Here is a 26,313-nt window from a genome sequence, read left to right on the forward strand (position 1 = left end):
TCTGCAAAATTTTAGATAAATTTCAATTTGTTTATTTTCGCCAATGCTACAGGTTTCGGTCATAGGAGGAGGCAGCTGGGGAACAACCATTGCAAAAGTCATTCAGGATAATTTTAAAAATAGGTCTATTTCTGGAAAGACTTTCTTATGGGTCTATCCTGAGGTTGTAAATGGAGTGGATTTGTCTGAATCCATAAACAGCACACGAATTAACTCAAAATATCTTCCTGAAATTGTATTGCCTGAGGGAGTGACAGCTACCTCTAAGATGTCTGATGCTGTAAAAGACGCAGATATTCTTGTCTTTGCAGTTCCGCACGAGTTTCTTGATGGGATCCTAGGGTCTATTATTTCAGATAAAGGTGCGGTAGTGAAAAAGGAGTGCATCGCTGTTACTCTGGCAAAAGGCTTGTTCTTTGAGGAGAAAAAGATGGAGCTAATTTCAGCCCGCATTAAAAGGATGCTGGGTGTGGAGGTCTGCACTTTGATGGGGGCCAACATTGCTGGCGATGTTGCAAATGGCCTTTTCAGCGAGTGCACACTGGGATATGAAAATGAAAGCATAAAGAAAACTGTTGTGGACGTTTTTAACTCAAAGCACTTCAGAGTGGCTGCAGTAAAGGACCACGGAGCTGTTGAGGTGTGCGGAGCTCTGAAGAATGTAGTGGCTGTTGGGTGTGGCATTGTAGCAGGGCAGCAGCAAGGTGTAAATACTATTGCTGCAGTTATTAGAAATGGTCTCCTTGAGATGGTTAGATTCTGCAGGAAATTCGTCAAGAGCCCAGATAACTTGTCTGAAAATGATGAAACAATTCCGCGGGTTTTCTTTGAGTCCTGCGGGGTGGCAGACCTTATTGTAACATGCTCTTCCGGAAGAAACTACAAATATTCTAAATTGGCATCTGAGAAAGGCATTTCTATTGGACGAATTGAGAAGGAAGAGATGAATGGTCAAAAGCTCCAGGGATATTCCACAATAAAGGACCTTCTTGCCTTTATAAAAGGGAATGGTGTAGAAAAAGAGTTTCCTTTCTTTGTGGCCATCTGCAACTCTGCCACATCAGATTTATCTGCAGAGAGAATTGTAGATGCTATCCGAGAGTCATCACAATAAATGAATATGTCATAATCTCTTTTATTTGTCAGATTACCGGTAATTATGGTTTAGTCCGCATATTATAAAACCAATATTGTTGAATTTATTTTGTTTTCATTCTTATTTAGAATATATTCTACTTGAAAACCCGTCACATTGCTAAAAGGGTTACTATTTGTAAATTTATAATACGAATAAGAAAAAGACAAAAAAGAACAGTAGCCAATAGAAAGAGTAAAGAAAGAATTATTATATGGAAATAGTTGGAATAAATACAGAAAATAGAAATGGAATATTAATACAGTCTGAAATCGCTGTATAATAAGGCACACTAGAGATGATAACTCCATGTTATATTTATATTTAGGTTCGGGTATGACAGAGTAGTTGTATTTGGTTTACATCCTCATAGAATCAACTGAATCTCATTGCATTTCTATAGAAATAGAAAACCTGCATTTCAGTGGTTTAATTAAGCCAGACCAATATAGACCAAAAAAATTAATAAATAGCCAAGTTTACTAGAGACATAACTCTGTTCAAGAAATAGTCTACTATTGGAAAGTTATGCAGCTCTAGCAAGTTAGCACATATTATTCATAAAACACTCATTAATTTTTATTACAAAAGCATTGCTTCATCTGTTTCCCTTGTATATCCTGCAATTCCTTTTGAGCATAAGTAGAATATGCTCTTTATCACATCCTTTCTTTCCTTCTCTACCACGCTGCATAGGCCTTCAATACTCTCCTTTTTTTGTTCTAGCAAGAACAAAGTTATTCTGTAGTCCAAGTCATGCTCTGATGTTCGGTACCTTAGATATACATTTCGCAGCTCAATGCACTTCTGTACATATGCCATGAGCCTGCCTACACTCTGAACCTCGCATTCTCCTTGCACACACACCTGGCCGTACACAAAATTCACTGCATCTACAGACATATTCACAAACGGAAGGAAATAGCTGTGCAGATCCACACCCCACTCACGGTTGCCTTCAAGGCATTTCCCACCGCTTACTCGCATCACACTTATACCAACTGCGCGCGCCACTTCTATTACCTCCCAGCACACTTGAGACCTGGCTAAATCTTCTTCCATATTGGCGGCAGCTTTTCTTAGGGCATCCCTTTCTTTCTCTTTTGAGGCTAGCTGTTCTTTTGCGAGTTCCCTTTCTTTCTCTTTTTCTTCTCTTTTTCTTTTGTTTTCAGTGCTGCATGGCACTTGAAGACCCCTTTCTACACATATTGATGAACATGCATCGAGTAAATGCACAAGCACTCTGTCATTTAGGCTGTCTGCAGGAACACTTAGCCCGAATAGCTGGCATACTCGTATAAACCCTTCATCATCGTCTGCTTCCAATTCTCTCTTGGAATATACGTGCAAGTCTCCCTCCATTTACACCTTTAAATTTTTCCCTTCTTCACATTACAAATATCTCTGCCTCTGTTCATTTTATTATGGGTATGCACCATTCTTACATCTACACTTTCTATTTCCTAGGTGCTCAGGTGTGCTAATACTTTATACAGTACAGAGTCTGAGTGTACTATTTATAGGGCTTTCTGAAAACTAAAATACATATGGATCTGCTAGGCAATAGGCATATTTGGGCTTTGATAAAGCAGCCAACTTGAAGTAGTGCTTTCTATGCTAAGGCATGCAGGCTGTTGCACGTATGCTGAATTTTAGGCTTTTTCGCCTTAAGCACATGAGCTTGTTCTGGAAAATATAAACTTAAAGAGCTCTGTCTTAGTTATATACTGCATCAGCATATATTAGATGGTTAGCAGTTTCTGTATAGTGTGTTAATAAAAACAGAAATATCTTAGAAAGCACTTAATGAAAAGGGGCATTCCATTAAACTGAGTCTCTGCTTCAGTAAAGAATAAGGGTCTAGTGCATATTAGGTAGAGGGATGGATTCTGTTCTTCTTCACTCTATGGCATACAAGAAAACCCTTTATATTAATCAAACTGATAGCAAAGTACACTATGTAGGGTTTATTTCTATCTTTTATCAAAAATATGTTTGTCTCAAAAGAAACAGTTGTTAATTATGTGTATGCACAACGTAAGTCAGGTGACTTAATTACTTAGTAAGACTTTCAAAATGGGCAACCAGCATACTGAGTATATGTGCAATCAGTCAACTAGCCTTCATTAAAATAAAGCTCGCAGTAATCCAATGCATTAGTTTTCTTCTCTGCACTGAGTAGTATTGGCGGCTTGATTATATATGTAATATTTTTCTGTGTTTTCATGAAGGGTACAAAAGAAGAAGAGCACTATTCTGACTTTGAGATCAAACCGTACTGGAGGGGCCGCATTCACAGAATGGCCTTTTACAGCACAATTTGCATATTCTTTCTCTTCATGATCTTTCTCCGCTTAAACAAAATCTATCTTACTATATACTTCCTATCCCAGCTTCTTCTTTATGGGGTAAGCAGCACATATCATATGCACCCATGGACCAACCGGACAGCTGAAAGGCTCTTCCAGAAGCTAGACCACTCCTCAATATTCCTTCTTATATCAGGCACGCAGACATGCATTGTAGCATCAATTTCAGCCCTATATCCAGACCTATTCAGCGACAATGAGTCTCTGTCATATGCAACCTTGCTGTATATATCATATGCTATGGCTGTTTTAGGAATACTCAAGGTCTTCTTTTTCCATGCCCCACGGGCCTTTAATGTTATGTACTATATTCTGCATGGAATTTCCATTCCTATATTTATACCGTATAAGGCTGTGTCAGATATAGCTATAGCTGTGCTGTGCGCCACAGGAGGCATATTGTATATATTAGGAGGCATAATATATGGAGTAAAAAGGCCTAACCCATGGCCCCTGATTTTTGGCTACCATGAGGTCTTTCATGCACTAACTGTTCTGGCGAATATGTCTTTCATGATGACTGTTGTATGGGCTGATTACAAGTTGCATGTGTGATACAGAGAAATATTTAAAATAAGATAAGTCTTGTCAACAGTACGCTTGGTATGTATAAGGTTTGTGGAGAGGGGATGGGAAAGAACATCAGAGAGCTGGAGGGCTGAAGAGAAGGAAAGAGTACGCGAGAGGAAGTCCAAAGAGAAGGATTTCTTGTCGGAAGAAATCGCAAGAGTAAAGATTGAATGCAGAGCTTTAATGATCTCTTTCTCTTTCTCCTTTTCCATTAGAATAAACTTTTCTCTTCTATCCGCCTCTCTTTTTTTAATGCGAGCAAGAATTGAATTTCCGTTGCTCACATCTTCCAAGGTGCTACTCTGGATTGGCAGCGCACTAGATGGCTTATTTATGTCACTGTCTATGGTTTTGTCCGGACCCTCAGTTTTATTATCCTTACCACTGTCGGATTGGTCAGCATCTACAATATCCTGTGATATTTTAGCTTTTTTGTTCTTTGAGGGATATAGAGTTGGGTCACCATCCACTGCAGACAAATCGCTACCACAGGCCTGTGTGTCTAGTAAATCCCTGTTTTTACTATCCTTTATATCTATATATATAGTTAGTTCTTCACACAGCCTTTGGTCTATTTCTCTTTGAATTTCAGTCTCACTGAGTTTGTCTATATCAGAAATATTCTTGCTGATCCACTCCATTGCCATCTTTTCATTTATATTCCCTTCATTGTATCTATAGATCTTTTTACTACGAGCCTCATGTAATAATTCGTTATTTTTCTCATTTTTTGTTCTATCAAGCAAGTCACTATTCTTGTACACATCCACCTCCTTATTTGTCTCTTCTTCAGGTTTTTTTCTTTGTTTATTTTTTCCACTTTTGTCCTTGCCATCTGCGTGCTTCTCAGAAGATTCTTGCTTGCTGGCTCTATTGGTCGCAGTGCTCTTGCTCATTATAAGACATCTTGTGCCATGTATATAGCTGGGTGTGTATATATACACTTGACCAAATATGCACTCTATTCTTCTATAATGTATTTCCTGCACTTTCATTTTAGTAATTTGCGATACAGTATCAATGATTCCTTCTAATGTGCTGGTTACTCTTTTTGCTTCATTAAAAGCAATCACTGAATCTGTCACAGACATAATGCGCAATAATATAGACATGCACTGAGGAAGAGCCAGACCAACCAGATGCCTATATTTTAAATACCCAGGTATTTTTATGCTGTGTATGCTATGTTTCTTGTCTTGCTGCATATCCTGCATGACTAAATTTTTTCATGAAAATATTCTCTGCCTTTGAAGAGCTCGGCCTTGCAGATGAAATTCTCAAAGGAGCATTTGCATACGGATTCAGTCAGCCGTCAAAGATACAGCAGGATGCAATAAAAATAATTGCATCAGGTGCGAATATTATTCTGCAGTCGCGGAATGGCACTGGAAAAACAGCTGCCTTTATAATAGGAATGCTTCAGAAGATCATTAATCAGAGTAAGAATACATATCAGAGCAACTGCGGCAGCCATAATATTGGAGCACTCTGCGGAAAGGGTGTGGGTGAGGCAAAGCCAGGTCAGACACATTCCATTGAGGCGATTATTCTTTCCCCAACACGAGATCTAGCTCTGCAAACATTCGGTGTGTTCCAGGGGTTGGCGCAGTTTACAAGCATCAAGGGATATTGTGCTGTGGGGCAGGAGGGAAGTATCGCAGAGGATATCAAGGAAGTGCGCAAGTGCAATATTTTGTTTGGAACAGCAGGGCGTGTTCTGCATCTTATTCGAGAGCTAAAACAGGCCTTTTCCACTGTTCATGGAATTGTTGTAGATGAGGCAGACCGGATAGTGGAAAGTGGATTCTCTCTGCCGGTGCAAGGGATATGTGAGAGATTAAAAGCAGCCAAGCCGCAGTTTGTATTTGTGAGCGCAACACTCCCTGATGAAGTCCAGCCATTCTTCCAGGAATACGCGCCAGATGCGAAAGCTATTCTTGTGCCGCAGCAGGAGCTGGCTCTGGAAAGAATATCGCAGTATTATATTCCAGCAGGTAAGGATAGGTTTAATAGAATGTGTGATGTCTTTGGGGCTGTGTCTATCTCGCAGGCAGTTGTGTTTGCAAACAAGAAAGAAACAGTTGAGGAGGTCGGGCGTAATCTGCAGAGACATGAATTTCCAGCTGTAGTTGTGCATGGTGCGCTTCCTCAGGCTGAAAGAAATAAGAGACTGAGTGACTTCTTTAGCGGGAAAAGCAGGATACTTGTGAGCACAGATGTATGCGCAAGAGGAATAGATGCAGTTCATGTGAACTTGGTTGTAAACTATGATGCACCGCATACAGCAGAGGAATATCTTCATAGAATTGGGCGAGGAGGAAGATTTGGTAAGACATCAACAGCAATAACATTTGTGAATCCTGGAGAATCCACCCGAGCACAAGGACTATACAGCGCATTTGGAAGAACACTCAAAGAATGGAAATAATTAAGATATTCGGGCTCCTGCTGATTAACAGCACAGAGTAGTTAAAAGTCTCCCAAGCCTCTGGCAGCATGGTAGAAATAGAGAATTCACATAAAACAATAAATAGATTATTAATAATACCATCAAAAGAAACACTTAACCAGTAGGGCTATAGTTTAGCCAATTATTTATCGGCAAGAGTATGTTAATTTTGGGTATTTTATTTTGGATTCATACTCATTACCTATATAAACCCAAGTATGCACAGTATAAAAATTCAGAAAGTCTTTTGTAAGAGAATTTTGGTGCATATGATAATTGCACCAGATAGAGGCTAAATGGCAATAATATATGCAAATATGTATCTACTCCTGTCTTATTAGCATTAGGCTACTTTTCTAAGAAAGCCATATTATTTTGCATCTTTATAACTAGAGTTGTTTAAATAATTTTAATTCTAGCTAGCATGCTAAAATGCACATGTCCGTCTGCTTAACTGTTCTTAGAATAAAAGAGCTGCAACTAGCACTTTTATCTCCAATGGTCTGCACACTAAATAGTACTCCTAGGGGAAATAACTGAACCATTATATTTTTACTAATTGTTGGCACTGTACTTCTTTTAAGCATCTCTGCATTATAATATTCTAGTTGTAATACTTGGGATCTTGTGCTTCATCTGTTTTCACTCCATGACATTGCTTTCAGCTTGTTTATTCTGATACGTTTTAGCGTCCAAATACGCTACTTAAGGCCTATTCAAACGAAAAGCCATCAAACATACTGAAACTGTGTTACAAAAAGAACATAAAAGCACACACTTCCATATCCATATGCCTAACGATTTCGTGGGACTCTCCCTTGAAGAAGCCCTGAACAACTTTATATTTAAAAGCACTGTGAGAATTGCCTTGCTGAACCAGGAAATAAAGAGCCTTAGAAGGCTTACTACAGAGCGCACAGAGGCGTATAATGATCTGTGTGGTGCAGTTCTCAAGCATGCAGATGACACCCGTCAGATAGTTCAACACATAGAAGCACTTTCCATTGCGCAGGAGGAAAAAACCTCTCTTCTTGAGTATTTAAAGGTAGCCACTCTGGAAAGTGCCTTTTACCATATGGGGCATGCTTTAATTGAAATGAAAGGACTTCAGGCTGTTTCAAATATAAACACATGCTTTGTTAGAAGGACCAAAAAGTACTGGGTTGATTTAAATAACATTGAGACGCTGTGCGGGCTGATCATACCCCACCTACCTGTATACATCTTTGGAGATGATGGCAGCGGCAAGATCTCTTCCTATATTTCAAGCGTCTATTTTGACACAAACTCATTCCACCTATATGATAGAAGAATCAAAAGAGACCAAGGCGCAAAGTCGCTCAGAATTAGAAGCTATGGAGAGTCGTCAATTATATCATACGTAGAGCTAAAGACCCATGAAGATGGCTGGACAGGAGAAAAAAGTACAAAGAAAAGGTTTCTTGTGCACACCAAACTTATCCCAAAGTTGGCAAAAGGCATAGATATATGGGAAGAAATTAAAACCATAAATACCAGTCTAAATGATGAATCGTTAATCCTATATCAAGAAGTTCTTTCTTTGATTAGAGACCTTTCTTTAAAGCCTGTGGTGAAAACGGTTTACAGAAGAACTGCATTCCAATTCCCTGAGGATTCTTCAATCAGAATATCTCTGGACACAGACCTAGCTATGTGGAGTGGGGATGTAGGGAAGTACTTTCCATATGCCATTTTGGAAATAAAGCTGGAGGAAGGCAATGAAGAGGACTGGGTGCTTGCACTGATGAACAGCAGCCTAATCATGCCAGTCGATAAGTTTTCAAAATACCTTCATGGGTGCTCTGTGCACTACTCTAGTGTACCCTCCATTCCATATTGGTACAATCAGATCTCCATGTCCTTCAAGCAAGACTTTCAAATAACCCACGAGCCTACGCAAAATATAAAACTAGAGAAGATAAATAGCGAGATATCGAATTTACTACACTCCATAATAAACAGGTCTAACCAGAGCAGCTATACTTCAGATGAGGGAAGAAATTACAGCAGTGAAAGCTCAAGTGGGTCAAATAGCACCACAGCTCTTCTTACTAATTGCTACCTAAACAGCAGCAGACAGCCCAATGAAGTTGCACAAAATAGCAGTACAAGTGCCTCTCATAATGAATATTTAAGAGAAGAAGCAGAGAGGCCACCCGGTGTTTCCTATGAAGCAAGTGAGACAAATCAGTGCTCTGAAACTTCTCAAATGGGCTGCGAATGCAGTGGTCTTAATTGCGGTATGCGCTCTCAAAACACGCAACAGCCTCAAACACAAAACATGCAACAGATACATACAAAAAACACAAATGTAAACAGACAAACAATGAACACGGAAGAAACACCCGAAAGAGACTTTTTCCAACCAAGTGCCCTCAGAAGGCCTGGAGAGCCTGCTGTGCCATCTGTACCATCTTCTAAGCCTGTTACTGTTCCTGTAAGAGTTGAGCCAAAGGTCTTTTTTGCAAACGAAAGAACTTTCCTATCTTGGTTGCATTTCGCCATCTTTATTGGTGGAATTGGAGCCGCATTAATGGGCTTGGGGGACACCCACGCAGCCCTCTCTGGTGTGTGCTTTATTATAGTTTCTGTTATCTTTTCCATCTATGCTTTGTACCTGTACATGTGGAGGGGTAATAAAATTAAAGAAAAGGACCCTGGCCCATACGACGATAACCACGGGCCAATCATTCTTGTTGCTGTCTTCCTCTCTGCAATGGTTACTTCTGTCTTTTTTAAGTTTCCCTTGAAGTGACTTAAATTATTTTTTTATATGCCCCAGCATGACTAAAAAAAGAAGAAACAACGGAAGATCCAAGATGAACAGAGGGCACTGCAGAAGCATAAGATGTGAGAACTGCTACAGATCCTGCCCAAAGGACAAGGCAATTAAGAGATTCCACATCAAGAATGTGATAGATAATGCATCCTTTGATGATATTAAGCTAGCCTCCGTGTACGAGGACTTTGAGGTTCCTAAGTTCTACTACAAGCTGGAGTACTGCATCTCCTGCGCTGTTCACCAGAGAATTGTTAGAGCTCGCTCTGTAGAGGGCCGAAAGGACAGAACAAACCCGTTTATGAAAAGACGAATGAATCTTTTAAGTGCCTCTGCATAATAAAGAATTAGTTTACTTTCTCTTATACATTAGCTTACTGCAATTGCCTGCATGATATTAAGTTTTTTTGAGTGCTTTCTGGAAGCAAAAAGATATTTCGGCTAGTAGAAGTAATGCTCCCTCAATATATTTCTATATTCAGAAATTAATTATATTTACGCACTTTCTAGTATACTGAAAATATTGTCTTTGCACAAGAACATCGTGTGTAGCCTTGATGCTCTTACTAGTTCTTTATTTGGGGCATTTTTCTTTCTTTGCTGGTTCTTTAGCAAACAAGATTCCTTCTCCACTTTTCTTTATACATCTTCATATGTATGCTATTTAGCTTCTATTCTTTAATTTTTCACTGAGGATATTTCATAGCTAAACTAAATAAAGTGCAGTATATACATGGTTAAAAGGTGCTGATATAGAGACAGTAGAATAAAATAGATGCTTCCTGTAGAAATTATGCCTTCAATGCCAATTGAATCTTCTTTATATTCATATAGATTTATTATTACGCTTTCTTATTATAGATTGATGTATGCTCATGTTCCCAAGTGATGCTTTAGTAATGCCAGGCCCTCTCGCCACTGCAGAACAGCATTAGAGCCGGCTGTCTCCTCAAGCGCATCAATCACACGCTCTGCTGTTTTTATGCTTGCTTCAGACACACCATCGATCTCATTCAGCGCCTGCGCCAGATACTTCTCATAATATGTCTTAAACTCGCCACTTCCTTGCCGGAAGAATAAGTCACCTAGAAGACACAGCGCCTGGGTGCTCCCCTGATCCACACATTTTCTGTAGCACCGAAGTGCCTCCTCCACACGGCCTAGCTTATCAAAGCACTGGCCCAGCCCTTCATACACAATGCATGTGCTTGGCGACAATTCCGCACACTTTCTGTAAAAGTGCAGAGCATACTCATGCATTTCGATAGAAAAGTATATCTGTGCCATGCAAAGCCACACCCGGTAATCATTGTAGTTCTTCTTTAGCGCAAGGTTGCACGCCTTAATTGCAGAACACGTGTCCTTCAAGTGGAAGTACTCCTGTGCAACAAAAATGTATGCAATGTCAAACTCCCCAAGGCACTCATCGTGCAGTATCTGCTGGAACTCTTCAATACTTCCTACATGGTCTCCTTTCAAGGCCAGTAGATTCCCTGAAACATAATGGTATACAGGCAGGTTTCCGAATCTGTCAAAAACCCGGAATAGAAGGCTGGCCAGGCGCTCTGTATCTTTTAAAGAGTACAAGATGTTTGAAAACTGGTCAAAGTTGCACCATCCAACTGATTCGTCTACAACCCGCTCGATTGCCTCCAGGGCCTGTGCAGTTTTCTTGTAGTGTCCCAAAACAGCAGCCAGAAGAGATTCCTCATACGCCGAAAATGCGCTGCGGTTTTCACTATACTCAGCCAGGAGTCTTTTCAGATCTGGGTGGAGAATTGACTTTTTGCACCCAATGTACAGCAGAAAGAGCCTTTCCATTCCCGGGTCTACAATCGACTTAAGAACCTCCTCGCAGTTGGAGATGGTCACTGTCTCTGCAAGAAGCTTGTATATGTCCCAGAAATACGGAACCCTCTTCAACAGATAGAGAAGCGTTTTTTTGTACCTTTCCGGAGAGAGATGTGCTTTCTTTGTAATCATAAGTAGGTATAGTAGAAATGGGTCTCTAAGCCGGGCTTTACATACAGGGGGACACTCTCCTGATGAAGCAAGAGCCTTTTCTATTACACTATCTGGGTAGAAAACCGAGCCAAGTTTGACTCCTGCCTCTTTTGTGCCTTTTATTTCAGAAAGAATATATACAGAGTAATTGCGCAGAAATACTTGGTCAGTAGGGCAGCAGCTGCAGTAGTTGTACTCAAGGGGCGGAATAGGCGTCTGCTTAAAATCAGGGCACAGAAGCGTGGCATATGTCTGGAAGTACTCTTTCATGGCAAATAAGTTTATGGCTCGCATGCTTCTGCTTTTGAAATGCATATTCTCAATCTCTTGTGCAAGGTTTATTTTAAACAGCATTTCTAAAGGGTCGTACAGGCATCGGGCATATAGTTCTTTTGCAAATGCATTTATTCCCTCTCTTGCTTCTGTCATGGCTTATAATATTTTTATAATTAATTCATCGTAAATGCAGAAGACTGCTGCAGATTCATTTTAGCTACCTTTGCTCGTATAATTAATTGGGCTATAATAAAATGAATCTATTGCCAAAAGTGCATTGCACTCTTCCATCTCTCTTTGATCTTACACTTCTGTGCCTACATGAAGTAGTTCTTAATCTGCAGGAGGGAAGACATATTACTCAAGAAAGACATAACAAAAGTTATTTTCATTAAGCAATCTATTATGCATACAATATTTCTAGAATAATATAGTCTGTATATATTGCTTTTTATACTAGAACTTTAGTTTAACCCCCTTTTTACTATATTTTATCTCACAGTATGCTTCTACCTGCAATATTATTGAAATAATAATACTACTCAGAATATAGAAGGGAATTTGTTTGCTGCTACAGTAGATTTATTCCATACTAGGTGCATCTATTGAGTAGATGTCTCTTGTATCTTCGGGTTAGCTATGCAGGAAAAAGGGTTATTAAATAAATACTGAATACTAATACGCACTTATTAAGTCTCTACTGTAACCATTTTATTTTAAATCTGCTGCAGGCGTGTAAACATCTAGGCAGTGTAATAATCCACACAGCACGCAGTGTATTGTATAAATATGCTGCTCTGTGAGGAGATCCTGCTGCCATGCACCATGGCTCATATAGAAATAACACAAAATTGGATATTTATTCGTCTTCTACAGGAATACTTAGTGTATTGTATTCTTTGCATACTTCTTTGTAGAGAAGGGTGTTTATGATCTTCAGCTTTTCAATTACATCTGTTAATTTTAGATACTCATCGTTCTTTTGTTTTATCTGATCCTCTAATAGTTTAACTCTCTCCTGAACTGACAGAATGTCTTTCTTTGAACTGCTCTTTGCATGCGATTGCTCGTCTACTCTAGCAGAGCTCCTCTCTTGGTCGTGCAGTGACATACTATTGTTTAGCTTAAAATTTTACTTTTTTTCTTTAATTTTCAGCACTCTTCCAAACCCAACAGTTCTTGTTTCATCTCTAAGAGTGAATATTCCTGTTCTTTTTTCTGGAGAATAAACTTCAAGTGGAATGGGCGAGTTAACAATCACCTCTGCCATTAGCTTGTCTCCGGTTTTTGCAAACTTCACTTTGAGAATCTTCTCTTCCTCCTTTTTGTACAGCTCTCCAATTGTGACAGGCACCTCTCTTGCCCCCATGTGCATCACTGCCATGTATCCCTTTGTTATTAGAGACTTTGCATCTAAGATGCTTATTGCAGCCATGAAGTAATTTGAGTCTTTTGTTTCGGTGTACTCGGTTGCTGTTATTACATCTCCTGGGAAGACTTCGTCGCTCTCCTTTATTTTTAGTCGGGCTGTTTCTCCGGAGTGAACTCTCTCCACTTCCTCCTCGTCTATTGCTATTGATATTATATTAATCTTTTTGGCGCCTGGGTGCAATTTAAGCTGTGTTTTCTCAAGTACTCCTCTCTCCACTCTTACAGTTATAAAGTATCCGCCCATTTCTTTTGAAGTATCTGAAACAGGAGCATACAATAGATCGGTGTTTTTTCTGGGAATATCTACTGAGTCAATATACTCAAAGAAAGATGGGCCTGCGTACCACGGGGCAACATCTTTCAGATTATTTTCCTTTATATTAAGCCCTAAGAAGCCGCTGATTGGCATGTAAACCACCTCGTTCTTCCCAAAAAGTGTGTGAAGAAGCTTCTTTGTTGATTTTAGAATGTGGTTGTATCTTTCTTCTGACCAGCACACTGTTGGGTCGTCCATTTTGTTAACTAATACGCATATTTTGGACAGACCTGAGGCCTTCGCCAAGTAGATGTGCTCTCTTGTCTGCCCTCCTTTCTCAAACCCAGCCTCAAACTCATTCTGTCTTGCAGATATGACAAGCACAGCAATGTCAGCCTGGTTGACCCCCAATATCATATTGGGCACATACATTTTGTGTCCTGGCGCATCAAGTATCTGCACAATAGACTTCTCTGTTTCAAAGTATGCCTGGCCCAGCTCAGTTGTTTTCCCCTTGTCTCTTTCTTCTGGGTTACTGTCCAGTGCCCATGAAAGATACCAACTCTCTCGATTTTTCTCTTTTGATTCTTTTTCATACTTCTCGAGCGTTCTCTTATCGATCTTTCCTGCTAGGTATAATATTTGTCCTCCTGTCGTGGATTTTCCTGCATCCACGTGCCCTATAAATATAATGCTCAGCTGCTTCTTTTTAATTGAAATATTCTTAATAGACTCCACTAGTCCTTCCATGCTTGAATATTATAAAAAATTATTTTCGGTTATACTTGGCATAGAAAAACCATTCTTTTGGAAGGTAGCAGGGAGAATCATCCTATAGGCATCTATTTCTGCAGAGAACTCTGGTGCTTTACATACTGCATGAGTGACTTTCAAAACTGCTTGCTGCACATACAGAATATGCTGCTTCTTCGTAAGTGGCTAGATTGAATGCATGCTTAGCTTTCTGTGCAGTAGAATTCTGCGTTTTCTTCTGTACTCTGTCTTAAGCTCATTAATCTGTCTTTGACTGTGTCTATTATAAGATTGTTTGTTGCATGTTTAGCTGAATTAATTACACGATACAAAATATGCGTGTAATACATCTGCTAACTAATCTGGATATATAAATAGGGGTGTGTTTTAATAAATAGAAGTAGTTAATATAGATGTGAACAGCTCTTCAAGAAAAGACATCTTTATGTAGCTTTGAAGTGTGTTATTTAGAATAGGATAAATTATGTGTATATGTGTAAAGAATAAAAATAATAATATAATTGTAAACCAAGCTCTATTTTATGTCTATTTCAACTGGTTAAGTACAGTGACTCTTTCTCCATTTCTTCTATTTATAAGAATGTCTCTGTATATCTTGTGATTTACGTTTGTACTGTTTGAAATGTATTCTGAAATGCGCACGTTTTTTGGTGCAAAAGCGGGCTCTACTACAACTCTGTCCTCTTGACGAGTTCTTTTTGCTTTTACTCTTTTTCTTTTCTTCTCTCTCTCTTCCGTCTGGAATGTTTCATTTCGTACCTCCTGTACTACCATTCTTTGCAAATTTTTATGTGACTCATTTTGCAGTTTTACACTCTGAAATTCGACACTGCCGTTTATTCGTGCAGTCGTAGCACATGGAATTTTTATTCGGGCCATATGTGTCTACCCCTGGGCCAGCTTCATTATCTTTCTTTTTAGGCAATATCCTGCGGCAATGATCAAAATAATATATGTTATAAATAAAATGGTCATTGATGTATATATAGAAACAAACTCATTAACTAGCCCATTGATTCTGTCGGACAGATCAGTTCTTCCTGCGTAGTGCAGCTTTATCATTATGTTATATGCATGTCTTGGTGGAGATATGTACTGCAGATGCGACAGCCCTGATATAATGCTCTCTGGATCTACGTCTGTTCCCGTAAGCATGTTTATAAAATACGACATTGCAGGGAAGATTGCAAGCGCTATTTCAGATGTGTCCACTAAAGATGCCATGAGCACACCCAGCGAGTGCGCTGTTGCTCCAAGCAAGAGACACCCAAACAGATGGGCAACAGACCCAATGCCAGAAAGATAGAATATAATTGGCGTTCCAATGAAAGGATGCATGCATGTGATCATAAAATCTACCAACACCTTTGAGATAAAGTAAGGCATAAACGTATAGTAGTTTGATCCATACTCTTTTATGAGTATCTTTCTATCTGAGAATAGAATCGAAATAGCCCCGTATGAAAATGTTCCAAATGTGGCCATTGTGATAGTTCTGTAGCACCCAACCACATTTGTCTCTATTTGGTATGCCTGCTTGCTAGGTATGTCGTAAAGAAACATGCCTGTAATAAGAGAAACAAAAAGAGCATGCCCTAGCTTAGCAAAAAGATACTTCTTGTTCCGGATGCTGCACAGAACTGTTCTTGATAGAAGAACTTTTGTCTCGTATAGGAATGAACTAAGCGTGAATTTTTTGCTCATATTCTCCAATGAGTCAACTCCCTCCTCCTCCAGCTTTTCGGACTTCTCTTGCTGGGGTGGCAGCTGATTGATTATTCTAAATAGATGATCTGCTGGGTTTGTGTACTTTGGACAAGGCAACCCAAACGCACCCAAAGACTGCACACAGTCTTTTGGAGAGCCAGAGTATGCAATCTGCCCATTCTTCATCATTATGATATTGTCAAACATATGGAAAATATCTGATGATGGCTGGTGGATTGTCATTACAATCAGCATTCCTGAACGTGCAAGATTTTTAAGATGAATAATCAGTGACTCTGATGTGTACGAGTCCAGTCCACTTGTTGGTTCATCTAGAAATATTATCTCTGGCCTAGAGACCAGCTCCTGCGCGACAGACAGTCTTTTTCTTTCTCCGCCCGAAAGGCCTGCCACACCCTCTAATGGATCCCCAATTAATGTATCGCCCACGTGCGCCATTTCTACCTCCGCTAGTAATTTCTCTGCAAGCTCATCCTGGTTTTCCTCTCCCGGTGTCTTTAGCCTAATTGTGTATGACAGCATCTCTTTTGCTGTGAGCATTGGATACAAGTGATCCTCTTGATGGACATATGCAACTCTCTTTCTTAGCTCCTTCTGCTTGATCTCCTGTCCATTTAGAACTATCTTTCCCATGGTTTTTTGCTTTCTTCCTGAGATTATTTTCAAGTAGGTTGTTTTCCCTGCTCCAGATGGGCCAAGGATAGCAGTCATTTGTCCGCTCTTGAACGACTGCGAGACATCTTTTATTATATTTTTATACGATATATTCTTAAATGTAAAACTCACACTGCTCTTTTTCGTATCCGCTACCTCCATTTCAAGAGCTTCTCTGGGGTGTATACTCCCGCGCATAGCATGCACTCCAGCATGCATGCTGTTCTCTATGTTTGTTTGGTGGGAAGATGCACTTATTTCTGGCTGCTCTCCGCCGTTAATTTCATCCAATTTTCTTTCTACTGTTTCTTTGTGCAGCGATGTATTATCCACTTGCAACATAATATTTTTTTAAGAAAACTTTTCGAATAATAACTTCGTTAAATTAAACCTTTTATTTGTTTGTATGGAATATTCTCCGGCCAAATGCACACCAGGTTTGCTGCATTCTGAGTGTCTAAAGGCATCCAAAAAGCCTTCTAGAGCCTATTTGTACAATGGAGAGACTGTTTGGGTGGAAGGGGTATTTGACGGGGTAAAAGTGTCTCTCTACACTGAGCTAAAGCTGCCTGCACCGCAGAAGGAAAGGACTCTGTCCTCGCAGGAAATGCCAGCTTATGAAGCCAGCACCTCTGATGGCAAGGAACTTGCGCCTGAAATAGAAGAGGCCACCTCCCTCAACGGGATACAGCCCGAAAGCCCCACCCCTCTTTCTATCCCGTATATTGAAGAGCAGACCTGCGCTGGCTATGAATATATTAGTGGGAATAGACCGTACTATATCCCATGCACAGCTCAGATCATTAGATTTGATTATTTGGAGTTTTTAAAGAGCATAGAATGTCCAGAACATTATTGCATTTCGAATGTAATTAATAACACTGAGGAAGTCATTCTCAAAAGTGAGCTTTTTTCTGTTGTCCCTCCATTTCAGATAGTTGAAAAAGTACAAGGAAACTATCTCATTGTCTCTGTCATTCCAGATAAAGCGCTTGCATACTCACTCTCTGACCAGCCCACCCTTAGCATAAATGGGAATAGAATGGAGTACAAGGGAAACAGCCTGTATAAAATAAAATTACTACAAATTGCTGACTGGTCTGGTCCATTCCACATATCGGTGGACTTTGAGCAGATACACTACACCAGAGAGCTGTCTTTGTCTCTGCCAAATGAATTTATGTACTCAGTGGGACTAAAGAAAATCGAAAAGAAAACATTCATTAAGCTTACTCTGTGCAGAGTGCAGGCAGCATCATATGAAATTGTTATTTTGAACCCACTTGTTGGAGAAACAGCCCAATCGCCGGCTGAAGAGTCCAGCCCTCCGATAAAGCAAACCTCTCTAGATATGGATATGTCTAATGAATACTGTGCAGATGTTTCTGTAATGGATCTTCTAGTGGGAGCATCCAATGCAGAAATCTTTATTGATTCGCCTGATGCAGTGACCGAAATATTGCTAGAGGTTCAGAAAAGAGACTCCTCAAAACAGCAGTATGTCTTCTCAGCCAAAGTAAATAACTATCTCATTGAGTTCTTCATGAAATTATAATAGAGCCCGCAGATATGAATTTTTGCACTATTATTTTAAAGCATTTCTGTATATAACAATCTATAGCCAGCAGTGCTCTTCTCTAAAATACTAGACTCTGCATTTTCAAAGTGGAATAATTATGGGTCTTTTGATGCACCGCTGCAGAGCTTACTGAATACATCTTGAATCCATGAATAGCAAGCGACTTTAATAAATAGCATTTATGTGTATATTTGTTCTAGCTATACAGTAAGTTAACCTATATAATATACTTTAAATTCGCTTTCAATGAAATTAATTATGTTTTGTATAAACTCATTCTTAGAAGTGTATTTTTATATGAAATTTATAATTGCATAAATATTTTAATACTGCCTATGCTGTAAGTATTTCTCCTCTATTTATTAGACGATAAAAACACAAGGCAAATATAATTATGTTTTATATGCTTCTTCTTTTGGCGCCCTTTGCTTAGGAAACTATTTTATCTCTTACACCACACATTCCTTTGTAACACTCGCTTTCCATGCACTCACATATGGCTAGAGTCTATATTGTTGCAGCAAAGCACTTTTCTTTTGTTGAAAAATTTAGCTAACTCTATTTTCCCCCAGCAATGAACAGTGAGTCTAGCGCGACAGAGAAAGTTTTACTTGATTTGTTGGACATGCTTGAGAGTGCGAAATATACAGAGCTGATAGAGTTAGCATGGAAAAGCCTCTACGAGATAGTCATACCTTTCAACACAAAGGGTATCCATCTTTTTCTGTCAAACTACATTATTATTCTCTCACAGACCCTCTCTATTGAAAGCACTGCAGAAGAGGCCTCCCGCATTCTGTCTATTCTAGACCTAATAATTCACCCAAGAAAAGGCACTATTATAGAAGGAGAAAGTCATTTTGATGATCTGGTTGAGGAAGTGCCTAGTGCCCCATGCGATACTCCAGAGACCAAGGAGGCATCTTTGGATAAAAACAGTAACAAAAAAGTGAAGATTGACATTATAGAATAAATATCATTTGTTTATTTCGTACTGGTTGCACTTAAATCCTGAAAATTAGATTTTTTACTTTCTTTGGTGTCTTTTCTGTAATATATAAATAAAATCTCTTCAGAGCCACCAATAGTAGTGAAGGCTTGGATTCTTCTAAATTTTTCAGAGAGGATAGGAAAATAGAAAAACATCACATATCTGCTTCCCTCGCATATAGAGAGTCGCACAAATAGACAAGTATATATTTCAGTCAAAAGTTGATTTGGGATAAGACCCGATCGTATAAAGTAGCTATATAGCCATATCGAATATTTGGTGTTTATACAAGAATTTATTATAAAGACAGGTGTTTATAGCAATATTCTTACTACCTGCTCTAACACCATGTTATGCATAGTGCACAGATGGTTCCAAATGAATTTATAAAACAATATACCAGAACATAGATACATAACCATGAAAGAATATGAAAACTAGCACATAGAATATACAAAAAAATTGAATAGCAGCACGAATGCAACCCTAAAGCAGTCTAGTATACCCAGGCAATTGTAGAGATACAGTATAAAGTGTACATAACAAAAATATACACTTTTTGTATCTAATCTTCTATACGGAATAACATGTGAATTTAAGTATGCTTTCTGCACTGTTTTTGTAGTATGTGCAGACAATAAAATCAACAAATAGAAATTTTTATGCACTGCAAATATTTAAGAAAGACTCAATTAAAGTAAAAAGCAATCTATTTTATATGAAATATGAGTATATTAATATTCTTTAATGCTTAGGCTATAGTTTTATTAAATGAAAATAGACCTTTTATAATTAAATTAGTCCTTAAGCATACATATATGTGTATATATTAGGTCTGTGCGAGAATAAACATAAATGATGCACTTACCAGTCTATGTAATTACTACTGATACAGCTGATATTGTAGAGACAGCTAATCAGAAACAAGTCATGGTAGACGAGCAGTTCTTGAACAGACAGGAAATATCTTTGTATAAAACTGCTGTGTATTTTGCCAAGTTAATAGTTTCTATTTCTGTGCTGTCTGTGGCAATGCTGTACAACTACCACCTTCTATCCAGGCTGCACTCCAAAGACATTGCTGGGTTTTTGAATCTTCTCTGCGTTCTGTCTTCTGCTCTAGTTACTTTTGTTGCCTGGAACGACAGCGAAGGAAAAAACAAAGGAAAACTCAGGACTGTTGAGAACACAGTTGTGTCCATTCTGTTTTCTCTGATTCTGATCATTCCTGGCGTGCTTCTCGGCAACCCATGGCTGTCTCTTATCATCACAAATATTCTCACTTCTACTGCTGAGTATCCGTTCATGCTGTTTGCCCACGCGTTTTTCTTTGCTGCAAAGTATGTCTGCCCAGAAAGTGCGCTCATCACGGCTTCCAATGTGTTCCCTGCTTTAATTGCTCTGGTGTCCTTGGTTGAGTATGAAGTGTCTGCGTTCTACAAAAAGAAGCTCAGAAGCACAGGCTCTCTTCCTGTCTCGGCTACCACCATTTTCACAGGCATTCTTTTCATCTTCTCTGTAGTTGCTTTGGTATTCAATCTACACACGGTGCATGCTGCCCAAAGCATCAGCTTGTAATTTTTCATTCAGTACTAAGAAATATGTTTAGTTTGTCTTTTGTGTCTGAAGAGACTTTAATGTCTTCTATAATGAAAAGAGAAAAGCCCATTAAGAAAAATGCAAATGTGCCCAAAGATGTCTTATACAGCTATGATGCAAGATGCACATAGAAAAGACATGTATGGGCTATGTGTGTGTATATAGCAAAAATATATGCTGTTCAGCAATTATGTGCATATACTATGAATTCAGGATGAAGGATATTTGAGAATGGCATTTCTGTCTATGCATTCAGAGAAGCCTAGCTGTATGAATGCCTCTGGGATTCAGAGGTGTTTTGTATCTTGTAGTGCCTAGTGGATACGATAGATGCTGTGCAATTCAATAAATATCTAACTTTAACTAGCTAAGAGTGGCCATTTGTAGTATTTTCTATCAAGCCATATGAATACTACTAAGCATTTTCTTGCTTAGATATTTTCCATTTAAGTTTCTGCTATTTAATTCACTCTTATTTAAATCTTCTTGCACTTTGGATGACTCATCGAAAGGTTTTTTAATACTGCATGACAGCTGAAAAAAGAAATCCTTTGCCTCCTGCGGGGCATTGGGTATATGGTCAAGACTGTAGGTATCGCTTTCTGGCTCATATGCAAAGCAGCAGAACATTCCCAACAATGTAGACTCAACATCAGTTAAAAACACATTTGTTTCTAAATACGCATTATTATGGATATGTATTGTAGCTTCTTCTTTAAAGAAAAGCCTTAGAAAATCATCAGGAGGCAATAATCTGGCCTTTTCGGGGCATATAGTGAGATCTTCTAATTCCTTTAGCATTTCCCAATATTTGGCCGCTTTATGAATATTATATTTAGATACAAAGCATCTTCTAAAGAACCTCTCTGCGGTTTGCTTTTGACTGTGCTGATTGTCTTTTTTACACTCTATCATATGATCAGACACCATCTTGTATACAGTCCTATTAAAGCGCGCAGCTTCTTCTTTGGTTTGCAGATAGTGGTGTATGTACGATTGTATAAGCCAATTCGGGCTTGAAATAAAATATTTGTCCCAGAACTCTTTTTTTAAATCCCCCTCTATATCCTTTCTATAGGCATTAACTTGTGAGTCCGCGCATGTTCTAGTAATATAGCAAATAATATCATCCAAGATGTGAGCCTGGTCAAAATACTCTAATTGATTAGTGGTATGGTTTTGTTTTGTATAATGCAGATTATATAGATTTAACTCAATGCATCCCATTTCCTGCGCCATTTCTTTGTCATCTATACATACTTTTCTTAGTGTAACGGTCGAAACTTTTTTATTAGATCTATTAAGCTTCAGCGGCACTTCTATTCCTTCCGTCCTTAGCAGAAGCGTTGCAAGAAGTGTATGGGCATGCTTCTTTATATTTTCACTGTTCAGGAATTTTGTAAATGAATTGATGGAGTATCTTGCTGGATCAATGCTTAACTCTCCATCAGGAGAAGGAAACATATGCATTAGAATATAAAAGAATTTTGCGTGATCCATTTTACCTAACTCTAAGTCTTTATGCCGCGCACTATCTTTATCTGGGTTTCTTCTGTATTTATTGCCATATCCCTTGCTTGAGACTATATAGCCTGGGTATATATAGCTTGAATAGAATCGCAGTTTGTGAATATCATTTCTTTTGTTGCATAGATACATCATCAATGGGCTTAGCGGGCCATGTATATTGGCCACCTTTTTGACTATTTCCCCTGGATTTACTACCATTTGATGCACCCTCTCTGCGTCACTTCTTGTTAGCATTGCGCAGACTTGCTGCTCAGCGAGAAGGGCAAGCACAAAAAGGATTTTTATTAGTAGCCCTACAAAGCTTCTTCTAGCACCTTTTTCTTCGCTGTGCTCTTGCTTTCTGCACTTTCCTGCATTGCAAGCCTTTTTCCTTGAGAGCTCGCTCTTGTAGCTATCTAAATATCTCAATGCATTATCGCTGTTCTCTTCTATAACTCGATTCATATATCTACTTTTCATAATGAAAATTTGTTAAATACAGATGTAAAAGGAAAACCATCCCACGTACTAGGCAATAGTTGTCTAAAAGAGGAAGAGTGGTTATTAAAAGAGTTGCCTTAGCGTGCAGCAGCTTTCGGGTTATAATATTGTGATGCAGTGCTCGTGCGGGTTTCTTTTACTGTAAGGCGTTGGCATGTGCCGGGCCTTTCATACTCTGTTCTACAATTAAATAACAGTCTGTCTTTGATCTAGGGGCTGCAAGTTCTCTGAAACTATTTATACACCCAAGACGATATGATTTAAAGCCATATAAATAGGAAAATTCCCATTAATAGTTTTTTAGTTACATCGTATATAAATTAATATAGTGCGCAATATATTAAAAAATCAGGCCACTTCCATACACATGGCATAAACTGTTTATATTAATCTATTTTTTATACCAGGCCACAGCCACAGTAATAGCAGCAGCAATAAAGCACTATTCTGCAGTTTTATAGTGCAGCATATTTTGAGAGGCAGTGCACCAGCCCACTGTCATAATAGAAGTCTATGCAGAGCTATGTGTAAATAAAGAAAAGCATTGGTATACCAAATTTATTTGTGACGGACATGCACACACTAAAGAAGCACTCAGACGGACACAGCAGCACGCCCACACCACAGACCATTCAATATGCAGACATTCTGTGCTGTGCGCAGCCCGGGGCAGCAGGTGCTCACAAGTCCGTGTGTAGAACCTCCGCTGCGCCACGGTGTCTGCGCGGCCTGCAGCTGTTCAGACACGCAGCACAGAAACACTGCACATCTTTTGGTGGGCTGGGCAGGAGCGCATGGCTGGGACTCTGCTGTCATGCCAGGCAGTGACGCCTATAGCAATCACCTTCTCTCCAAGCAGACGGGCTCTGTCAATCGAGCAGGACAGAGGCCATCTCCAGAGAAAAGAAGGCATACAGACGCCCAGGCCATCTTTTCTCGGCTGCTGTCTCCCGAGTGCTGCAGCAGAGTGTGCCCGGCAATTACACAGTAAAAGAGAGATCCCCGCGGATCTATGGTGGACTTGTGCAGTACAGAGCGGCTAGATGTACCTCTACAGGGACAGGCGCAGCTGCTAGGGGGCATACTGCTTATTGCAAAGTAGATGTCAAACGCAAGCATGGACTTTCACTATCCTTCTCTCTAACGCACGCATGCAATACGATCTTGATCTGTCTGTTCTCGGACCGCTCTCTAGTTTCCCTCTCTACTCGCACAAAAATATTCGCTTTCTATGTTCTATGAGGCATGACACATGTCTCTGCTATGCTTCTATGCATACTGCGTGCTATGCAATACTGCGGTGGGCCTCGGGTTGTGCGGTCTCGTCGTGCGCTTCATCTCGGCCTTCTGCTTCTGGACTGCGTATGCGGACTGCATGTGCCCTGGCGGCTTCTGCTGGACATGATATTTCTGTGTGATCGGGCTGATGGTAGGAGGTTCATGGGGAAGTGTGTATGCAGGTTATTCTTTCTTTTCTTCATTTCTTGTGTGGTCCTAGCGCTCAGCTGTTCTTTCTTCTGTGTCCTGCCTTCCCCATGATGTTGTTCTGGTGCTCGCCTTCGCTCTCGCGCTTTTCTGGTCTTTGCTGATCTTCAGGTTCTCTGATGCTATAAATAAAATATTTCGCGCGTATTTATGCACAAAAATAATAAAAAGAGACTGTTTTTAGCCCGCCTATTCCCAGGGACGCAAAAAGGCGCTGTGTCACTGCGGCCCGTGCTGTATCGCACACTACCATGCTGCAGATTGCTACTTTGCTCACTGGCATTGGAGACCACATGTGTATGTTTGCGTACTGCATAAAAGGAATATCCTATGTATAGAAAGAAGAAGCATAGTTAAATGGTGTGCCTGGCTGCAGCGTGTGGCAGAATATCTTATACTGCTGCAGGCTATTCAGTCTGGTAGGTCTTCTGAAAGAGCTGCAAAGAAAAAGAAGAAGTATATGCACAGTTTATTTCTGAAGTGTGTCTGTAGGTGCACGGACAGAGTAAGAGACAGATGTGCATGTACTCGCTGTCTTTGTGGCCACCGTCTACTTGCTGTGCACGCCTGCTTGCTCCACTTGAGTGGCCTGGCTCTGGTACTTCTCTTTCTGTCTTTTGAAGAGCACGTTGTCTGCCAGCTCGTCTCCAGAAGAAAGGCTGCGCGACTCAAAAGAGGACTCGTCCTGTCCTGGAAGAGAGAGCGGCTCTTCTTTGGGCGCTGCCTGTCTTTCTGGGCAGACCTCCTCCGACTGCTCGCTGGAGTCCTCCAAGGCGCTGTCGCAGTACGCTTCACTGTGTGCGTATGGGGCTAGGCTCTTAGAAGGCGTGTCCTCAGAAGAGAGGTCTATCCGGAGCAGCTCTGCAGCGATGACGTACTTAATGTACTTTAGTACCTCGCAAACAAAGCCTATTGCAGTTTCTGACATTGTGTGCTTTTTGTTCTCTACAAACACGCTTGCATGCACACTGTTGCACAGCGAGACGTATGCCAGAAGAGCAGGCCTGCAGAGAGCCAGGCGCTCTGCCATGGTCTCAAGAGGTGCCAGGGCCTCAGACACAAGGCAGTTTGCAGCTGTTTCGTCCATTAGAGCGCGGTGCTCTGGATGGCCCTGGCTTATGCTGTGGAACTTCTCGCTGGAGAGTAGAAGGTCGTCTGTGAGGGAGAAACCCTTTTGGGAGAGAGTGAAGAAGAGGATTACAGGAAGATACGCAACATCGCCCATTGCCTCTGTGTCCTGTGCAATCTTCTCGATCTCTCGCATAAAGAACACAAGCGCGTGCAGCTCTGCGTGCTCCTTCTCTGCCTGTGTGTCCGGCTCTTCCACTAGTAGAGAGTTTGCAGCATTAGAAGCATTAGCAGGAGAGTTTGCATCAGCAGAAGGCTCTAGAGGCAGCTCGCGCTCTAAAGCTGTGCTCTGTGCAGATGAGCTCTCTATGTGTGCAGGCTGCTCTGCAGGCGCAGACCTCTCATCCAGACCATATGTTCCTGGGTATACAGGCCTGTCTACCGCACTTTCTAGAGAACTCTTTGTGATCTTCTGCTTCTTTTTTGTGCTTTGGGCTATGTCTGTCTCTTGCGTGGCCTGCATGGCGAGCGTGCCTGTGCAGAGAGAAGATGTCTCAACCAGCCCTCCCTTGCGAAGTGTCTCTTCACAGGGCAAAGGGCTCTCTGCGGCATTAGAAACCTTTGCTTTGCTTTTGAATGCGCCAAGGAAAAATCTTTTCATACGCCCTGCAATGGACGTGCTTTTCTTCTGAGCTTTCGAGTGGTCTTTCTTTGCAAGCATTTTTTCTGCACATCACAAATAGAACCTAATTATACGCACTAGGTGATAAACAAACAAATAGTTAGGCTCAAAGCTGCCAAATAGATTAAAAAGTGAATGCAATACTAGGGCACCCCCTTTATGCAAGATATACATATATCCGTGTGACTTGGGCTGGATTCGATCTTTCTTGTGCGCGCGTGACCTCTCCTGTGTATCAGTATAACCATATCAACCCATCTCCTCTGGTTAAAGGGTCTTCAAACTTAGTGCTTTTTTCGATTTTCCCTGTTCTTTGCCAATTTTATTTAAAAAACCTCTCCACATCTATACAGATGTTAACAAGTTTGAAGCTATACGAAAAATACGAAAATAAAAATATAGAAAAAATATATATATATGAAGTAGAAATTATTTATTGTCTAAGAATGAAAT

The 26,313-nt window shown here is 40.1% G+C and overlaps 17 protein-coding genes across 17 annotated transcripts; 8 read left to right on the forward strand and 9 right to left on the reverse strand.

Moving 5' to 3' along the window:
• Window positions 1-43: 43 nt before the first annotated feature.
• Window positions 44-1,114, forward strand: NESG_01740 (uncharacterized protein; the record flags this gene model as incomplete). Its single annotated transcript, XM_053049361.1, has 1 exon — window positions 44-1,114. One exon carries the CDS (start codon window positions 44-46, stop codon window positions 1,112-1,114), a length of 1,071 nt encoding a protein of 356 aa, XP_052904311.1.
• A 603-nt stretch (window positions 1,115-1,717) lies between these two features.
• Window positions 1,718-2,497, reverse strand: NESG_01741 (uncharacterized protein; the record flags this gene model as incomplete). The annotated part of the gene is made up of 1 exon (XM_053049362.1): window positions 1,718-2,497. The coding sequence occupies one exon, from the start codon at window positions 2,495-2,497 to the stop codon at window positions 1,718-1,720; it is 780 nt and encodes a 259-aa protein (XP_052904312.1).
• An 863-nt stretch (window positions 2,498-3,360) lies between these two features.
• NESG_01742 (uncharacterized protein) lies at window positions 3,361-4,059 on the forward strand (the record flags this gene model as incomplete). Its single annotated transcript, XM_053049363.1, has 1 exon — window positions 3,361-4,059. One exon carries the CDS (start codon window positions 3,361-3,363, stop codon window positions 4,057-4,059), a length of 699 nt encoding a protein of 232 aa, XP_052904313.1.
• On the reverse strand, window positions 4,041-5,288 carry NESG_01743 (uncharacterized protein; the record flags this gene model as incomplete). The annotated part of the gene is made up of 1 exon (XM_053049364.1): window positions 4,041-5,288. The coding sequence occupies one exon, from the start codon at window positions 5,286-5,288 to the stop codon at window positions 4,041-4,043; it is 1,248 nt and encodes a 415-aa protein (XP_052904314.1).
• Window positions 5,289-5,302: 14 nt separating this feature from the next.
• NESG_01744 (uncharacterized protein) lies at window positions 5,303-6,502 on the forward strand (the record flags this gene model as incomplete). Its single annotated transcript, XM_053049365.1, has 1 exon — window positions 5,303-6,502. The coding sequence occupies one exon, from the start codon at window positions 5,303-5,305 to the stop codon at window positions 6,500-6,502; it is 1,200 nt and encodes a 399-aa protein (XP_052904315.1).
• An 811-nt stretch (window positions 6,503-7,313) lies between these two features.
• On the forward strand, window positions 7,314-9,299 carry NESG_01745 (uncharacterized protein; the record flags this gene model as incomplete). The annotated part of the gene is made up of 1 exon (XM_053049366.1): window positions 7,314-9,299. The coding sequence occupies one exon, from the start codon at window positions 7,314-7,316 to the stop codon at window positions 9,297-9,299; it is 1,986 nt and encodes a 661-aa protein (XP_052904316.1).
• A 28-nt stretch (window positions 9,300-9,327) lies between these two features.
• Window positions 9,328-9,663, forward strand: NESG_01746 (30S ribosomal protein S26e; the record flags this gene model as incomplete). The annotated part of the gene is made up of 1 exon (XM_053049367.1): window positions 9,328-9,663. One exon carries the CDS (start codon window positions 9,328-9,330, stop codon window positions 9,661-9,663), a length of 336 nt encoding a protein of 111 aa, XP_052904317.1.
• A 533-nt stretch (window positions 9,664-10,196) lies between these two features.
• On the reverse strand, window positions 10,197-11,756 carry NESG_01747 (uncharacterized protein; the record flags this gene model as incomplete). The annotated part of the gene is made up of 1 exon (XM_053049368.1): window positions 10,197-11,756. One exon carries the CDS (start codon window positions 11,754-11,756, stop codon window positions 10,197-10,199), a length of 1,560 nt encoding a protein of 519 aa, XP_052904318.1.
• A 706-nt stretch (window positions 11,757-12,462) lies between these two features.
• Window positions 12,463-12,714, reverse strand: NESG_01748 (uncharacterized protein; the record flags this gene model as incomplete). The annotated part of the gene is made up of 1 exon (XM_053049369.1): window positions 12,463-12,714. One exon carries the CDS (start codon window positions 12,712-12,714, stop codon window positions 12,463-12,465), a length of 252 nt encoding a protein of 83 aa, XP_052904319.1.
• A 21-nt stretch (window positions 12,715-12,735) lies between these two features.
• Window positions 12,736-14,040, reverse strand: NESG_01749 (uncharacterized protein; the record flags this gene model as incomplete). The annotated part of the gene is made up of 1 exon (XM_053049370.1): window positions 12,736-14,040. One exon carries the CDS (start codon window positions 14,038-14,040, stop codon window positions 12,736-12,738), a length of 1,305 nt encoding a protein of 434 aa, XP_052904320.1.
• Window positions 14,041-14,589: 549 nt separating this feature from the next.
• NESG_01750 (uncharacterized protein) lies at window positions 14,590-14,838 on the reverse strand (the record flags this gene model as incomplete). Its single annotated transcript, XM_053049371.1, has 1 exon — window positions 14,590-14,838. The coding sequence occupies one exon, from the start codon at window positions 14,836-14,838 to the stop codon at window positions 14,590-14,592; it is 249 nt and encodes an 82-aa protein (XP_052904321.1).
• Window positions 14,839-14,949: 111 nt separating this feature from the next.
• NESG_01751 (uncharacterized protein) lies at window positions 14,950-16,788 on the reverse strand (the record flags this gene model as incomplete). Its single annotated transcript, XM_053049372.1, has 1 exon — window positions 14,950-16,788. One exon carries the CDS (start codon window positions 16,786-16,788, stop codon window positions 14,950-14,952), a length of 1,839 nt encoding a protein of 612 aa, XP_052904322.1.
• A 64-nt stretch (window positions 16,789-16,852) lies between these two features.
• NESG_01752 (uncharacterized protein) lies at window positions 16,853-18,001 on the forward strand (the record flags this gene model as incomplete). The annotated part of the gene is made up of 1 exon (XM_053049373.1): window positions 16,853-18,001. The coding sequence occupies one exon, from the start codon at window positions 16,853-16,855 to the stop codon at window positions 17,999-18,001; it is 1,149 nt and encodes a 382-aa protein (XP_052904323.1).
• A 598-nt stretch (window positions 18,002-18,599) lies between these two features.
• On the forward strand, window positions 18,600-18,998 carry NESG_01753 (uncharacterized protein; the record flags this gene model as incomplete). The annotated part of the gene is made up of 1 exon (XM_053049374.1): window positions 18,600-18,998. One exon carries the CDS (start codon window positions 18,600-18,602, stop codon window positions 18,996-18,998), a length of 399 nt encoding a protein of 132 aa, XP_052904324.1.
• Window positions 18,999-19,871: 873 nt separating this feature from the next.
• Window positions 19,872-20,594, forward strand: NESG_01754 (uncharacterized protein; the record flags this gene model as incomplete). Its single annotated transcript, XM_053049375.1, has 1 exon — window positions 19,872-20,594. The coding sequence occupies one exon, from the start codon at window positions 19,872-19,874 to the stop codon at window positions 20,592-20,594; it is 723 nt and encodes a 240-aa protein (XP_052904325.1).
• Window positions 20,595-21,011: 417 nt separating this feature from the next.
• Window positions 21,012-22,604, reverse strand: NESG_01755 (uncharacterized protein; the record flags this gene model as incomplete). The annotated part of the gene is made up of 1 exon (XM_053049376.1): window positions 21,012-22,604. One exon carries the CDS (start codon window positions 22,602-22,604, stop codon window positions 21,012-21,014), a length of 1,593 nt encoding a protein of 530 aa, XP_052904326.1.
• Window positions 22,605-24,660: 2,056 nt separating this feature from the next.
• NESG_01756 (uncharacterized protein) lies at window positions 24,661-25,899 on the reverse strand (the record flags this gene model as incomplete). The annotated part of the gene is made up of 1 exon (XM_053049377.1): window positions 24,661-25,899. The coding sequence occupies one exon, from the start codon at window positions 25,897-25,899 to the stop codon at window positions 24,661-24,663; it is 1,239 nt and encodes a 412-aa protein (XP_052904327.1).
• Window positions 25,900-26,313: the final 414 nt, after the last annotated feature.

This window comes from Nematocida ausubeli (assembly GCF_000738915.1).
Source record: "Nematocida ausubeli strain ERTm6 chromosome Unknown supercont2.4, whole genome shotgun sequence".
Taxonomy (NCBI): Eukaryota; Fungi; Microsporidia; genus Nematocida; species Nematocida ausubeli.